This window comes from Chrysochloris asiatica, unplaced genomic scaffold, assembly GCF_000296735.1.
Source record: "Chrysochloris asiatica unplaced genomic scaffold, ChrAsi1.0 scaffold00036, whole genome shotgun sequence".
NCBI lineage: Eukaryota > Metazoa > Chordata > Mammalia > Afrosoricida > Chrysochloridae > Chrysochloris > Chrysochloris asiatica.
In genome coordinates, this window is record NW_006408554.1 from 11,858,723 (window position 1) to 11,863,902 (window position 5,180).

Consider the following 5,180-nt stretch of genomic DNA (forward strand, 5'->3'; position numbering starts at 1 on the left):
CACACCAATGTTCACAGCAGCACTATTTACAATAGCAAAAAGATGGAGGCAGCCAAAGTGCCCATCAATGGAAGAATGGATAAACAAACTGTGGTACATATACTCAATGGAATGTTATGCTACCCTGAAGAATATCAAGAAAACTGCAAGCCACCACATAACATGGATGAACCTTGAGGACAATATGTTGAGTGAAATTAGTCAGTCACAAAAGGAAAAATACTGCATAGGACCACTACTGTAAAAGACTAAGAAAAAGAACCCATCCTAAAGGGGGATGGGGGGAATTCTTTGCTGATTGCTGGGATGTGGGGAGTGGGGTGAAGGGAGGGAGGAGAAGGTGGAACACAGGGTAGGGAATAGACACAGGATAGTTTGTGTGCTGGGGAGGGGGGCAATATACAAGAAGGGGGTGGGGAATGGAAGAACAAAGCAGATGAGAGAACAATTAGGCAGGTTTGCATGGGCTAAGTGGGACAGAGGTAAATAATGATGTATGCACAACTTTGGAACTACAGGGCTCTGGGATACAGAGATTGAGACGTGGTTGGAATGGGCAAAAGGGGGGAAATAATATCAAGAAGCTTGGCTGTGTTTTGAATCTTGGTTTCCCTTGCATACTATTATAAAATCGACACTGGAGCAGGGGAGAAAGGACTAGCCAGAAACATCACCACAGAAAGCTTGTAAGTCTGTCTTCTGCCTATAACTGATTGGAATACCTAAAAGGGGGATACAACGTGCTCAGTGAAGGAGGCTTCCTGCAGAGCCAATGCATTACATAAGACTATAGGTGGAATCCTGAACAGCATCCAGAATCTTCAGAGATGGGAAATTTCTACTTGAAAGGACAAGCAGACCAGCCTGGAGCAGCCAGAACAGAAGATACTTCTTCAAAGAAAGACCAACAGGAAAAATACAAAACAACATAGGCAGACCAAATGATTACTACAAGAACAAGAAAGTTGCTCGCCCAGGAGACATCAAGGCAAGTGGTCGGGTCCCCTCAGAGAAAACGCCCTTCCAAGACTAAGACTCAATGGGAATACACGCTCTGATTGGTGACCACGTTCGTTACCTATAAGGGAAAGTGAGGGAAAAACAGTAATGAAGCTGCAAGTTAAGCCCTACAAAGTTCAATAGACTCCTGTGAACCCAGGTGGAGACCTGGTTGTCCAGCAGTGTGGCAAGACCTGGGGACTCTTGGCCCAAAGTCAGTGACAGCCACAGAGGACTAGAATGGAGAGTGAAGCATCCAGCTGATAAGAAGAGAGGGCATATGCATAAGAACACACACACTTGCAGATAATACTCACTTATCCTGGCTTCAATGACTGGATGGTCAGAGCTCAACTAGAAGAAGGAAGAAGAGGAAAAAAAGACTAATCTGATATAATTTGATGAACTTGAACTACACCTATGGATGCAGTAGCTCAAAAAGGGAATAAATCCTTACATCAAGGATCATTCCCACCCACTCCATACACAGAGTAGACAGGGATGGACACCTTGGACATTGGCTACCCAAAGTGGCGGGGAGGGGGGGTTACAAAGGCAAGAATGACTGACTTACAAACTTTCAAGAGGGAACCTAGATCCAGAAGGTGTGGAGGAAGGTAGAATCTCCCCTGAGTAGTATCCAATCTATCTAGGTGTGGCTGATGAAAGGAAATGCGGATAGGTCTCTTGTGATACAATAGTGAATAATTGTTATCAGGACTGATTGTGAGGATTGGAAATGTAAACGTAGATGTTTTGTAGCAAGGAGGGGAATGATTAAGCAAGGAGGGAAGTGATTAACTTTGCAGTCTAGGAGCAGAGGTCCCTGGGACTATCAAGGGAGAAGAATGGAGAGCGGGACCCTACCCAGAGAAGCAGTGATGCCAGAGATGGAAGCAATGACTATGTGGTGGAGAGATGGAGCAGCTGGGGACTTTAGACCCAGAGAGGGAGAGGGGCTGTGTGCTGATGACTACTGGGGGGGGGGGGGAGGGCACAGGCTTGTAGGGTATACCCTTTGGTTGGCTGACGATGCATGGAGGGGATTGTAACCATGGCAATGAAACGATATACGACAGGATGAATGTAAAACTAATGTTTTCCCATGTAAACTATCACATAATTCACACAAAAAATTTTTTTAAAAAACTACACAGCAACTCTCTCCAAACATTATAAGCTAGTCCTAAGTAATGCAGAGTGCTTAAGAACATAGTCTTTGGAGTCTATTCAAATACTAACTCCACCACAGTGTATACTTGGACAAATTATTAACCCCTTTAAAGCCTCAGTTTCTTGCTCTGTAAAACAAAGTATTTTGCTAACTTTACAGGCATAATTATGATTAAATGAGATGACATATACAAAGTATTACATAGCAGCTAATTTTGAAGAAAGATAACCTTGCACAGTGGTTAAAAGGCAAAGTCCTGGAGTCAGGCTGCCAGACATCAAATCCTAGCTTCACCACGATCACCTTAGTCTCCATCATAGTCTTCTCTATGCCTCAGTTTACTCATTGGGACAATGAGAGTAGCAGTACTTATTTACTGAGAAATAGAAATGTAATCTCTTAAAATCATGAGTGGGCCATAGTTAACACTCTAGTAAATGTTAGCTTTACAATGAGAACATCTATATAAGTTATCCTCGACAAGGATATCTTTGTCCAAGACAAATGCTAAACCAGATGAAACACTGAAAAGACTGGAACAAATACAGATCGTCTTGGATAAATTAATATGTATGATTAGCCTTGTTATGATGGACCATATTGCATGGACTGTTGCACAGACTGTTCGCATATATCATATCACATGCTCATGGGAAAACTCTCCACAGCTTCTAGATTACGGCAGTATTCTCGGAACTAAGAGCCAGTACTGACCACAGACTCAATAAATATTTGCTAAATGATAATCACCCTCACACCAAAACTAGAAAAGTTTTAAGAAAACTTTTGTCAGATATTACTTTGATAAACAATCATTTAAACAAACATATTTTAAGACGCAAATTTTACAAAATAAAAGGAAGTACCCTTTATAAACTCACTCTGCAGAGTCTAAAGAAAAAAAATGGGACATTTGCCACACAGAATATGAGAACTTGCTTTTACATTTACTCTGCTTATATTTTCAAAGTTCTTTGTGCCAGAATCAGTCTCCTCATCATTTTACAAAATACACAAATTATGAACTAAAACTCTTAATAAGAAAGGTTTTTGTATCAAGATACAAAACACCACAAAGAAAAAACTTGCACTGAAAATTGCTGAACTCTTATCTAGAGTCAAGCTCTCAGAGCTGGCATGGTAGCAAACATATTCTGAAAACTGAAGTATGAAACAGAAGATTCTCATAGATGAGCGGGTGCTTCAAATTTTTATGCAGAGCTAGCATTTAATATTGGAGTCCTGGTGCGATGGTGTAGAATAAGCACTGGACTGCTAACCATAAGGTTGCTGGTTCAAACCCACCAGTTGCTCTTTGAAAACCATATTACAGGGTCCCTATGACTCAGAACTGACTTGATGGCGCTTAACATTAACTGCCATTAATATTAAACAAGTTGGAAGAAACATAGTAATTTTACCTTCATTTCCATGTAAGGTGGATCACTTTCCAGCTCTGCTTTGTCTTTGGCCAGTTTGGCTTTTCGTTCTTTGATAAATTCATCCAAATTATCAGCCATTTTTCAAAACCTAAAAAAAAAAGCAAATATAAAAGCTTCAGTGATTTCAGCTGTATAGCAGTACCTCCAGTCTAATTATAAATATGAAGGGTTAGACCTGGAACTCAACTCAGTCGACAGATAGCAGAGTTCAGAACAGAACAAAATTACAAAAATGAATTCAGAGAACCTGTGATGTCAATCAAAGATCAAAATATTAACAATGTCAAAGAAGGGAAAAATATAGGAACAGAGATCCAGGTGGTGAGGAGGTCAGGTAGATTGCAGGACACAACAGACTGTCTTAAATAGAGGAAAAAGTTAATAGACTATAGGGCAGCCTCAAAGAAAGTTAATACTCCACAACTTACCATTAAATTAAGATCCAAGTAGAACAAGGAAACATTAAAACTAAGAAGAAACTAACAAAAAATACCACATAAAACATGCACTCAGCACAAGCAGGCATAGAGAACAAAGGAACGAACAGCACCACAAAAAAAATTAACATAATGAGAGCAATTAATTCCTACAAAAACATCCATAATTACACTAAATGTCAATGGATTAAATGCACCAGTGAAGAGAGTGGCAGAAAGGATAAGAAAACAAGATACTTCAATAGGCTGCCCGCAAGAGACACACCTTACACACAAAGACAAAAACAGACTAAAAGTTATAGGATGGAAAAAAATATACCAAGTTAAAAGCAATAAAAAACAAGCAGTGGTGGCAACACTAATCTCTGATTAAAAAAAAAAAAACTTTAAGGCAAAAACCAGCATAAGAAATAAAGAAGAACACTTATCTCATGATTAAAGGGTCAATTGAACAAGATGACATAATCATAATAAATATCTACAATCCCAATGAAAGAGCACCAATATATATAAAGCAAACCCTACTAGAACTGAAGAAAGAAATAGACAAATCTAAAATTATAGTGGGGAATTTTAATATGCCACTTTCGAAAAGGGATGGAACAACCAGAAAGAAACTTGACAAAGATAGAGAAAGGAACTAATCAGCACAATCAACCAAATGGACCTCACAGATGTGTACAGAGCATTCAACCCAACAATAGCACAATACACATTCTTTCCCAGTGCACATGTAACATTCTCCAGAACTGACCATGTGTTAGATCACAAAGTAAGGCTTCATAAATGTATAAACATCAAAATATTACAAAGCATCTTTTCAGTCCACAATGCTATAAAACTGAAAATCAACAATATGGGACAGGCAACTTACATATTGGCTACCTAAAATGAGGGGGCAATAAAGGCACAAAGTTACTGGCTTACAAGTTTTCACAAAGTTACTGGCTTACAAGCTTTCACAAAGTTACTGGCTTACAAGCTTTCACAAGAGAGTTTAGTTTAAGAATGTGTGGGGGAAGAAAGAGTCACCACTGAATAGTTTTCATCTTGTTTAGATGGTTCTGGTTAAAAGAAACAGGAATAAAAAGATTCTTATGATTCAATAGTGAGTAACTGTTATCATGG

General features: G+C 39.2%; 1 protein-coding gene and 1 pseudogene across 1 annotated transcript in view; one reads left to right on the plus strand and one right to left on the minus strand.

The window, feature by feature from the left end:
* Window positions 1-3,693, minus strand: part of CSPP1 (centrosome and spindle pole associated protein 1) — a 135,244-nt gene extending 131,551 nt beyond the window's left edge. The window contains exon 1 of the mRNA XM_006860038.1: window positions 3,595-3,693. Within this exon, the coding sequence (XP_006860100.1) occupies window positions 3,595-3,693 (99 nt within the window). The remainder of the gene's footprint in view (window positions 1-3,594) is intronic.
* A 1,417-nt stretch (window positions 3,694-5,110) lies between these two features.
* Window positions 5,111-5,180, plus strand: part of LOC102831957 — an 18,455-nt pseudogene continuing 18,385 nt past the window's right edge.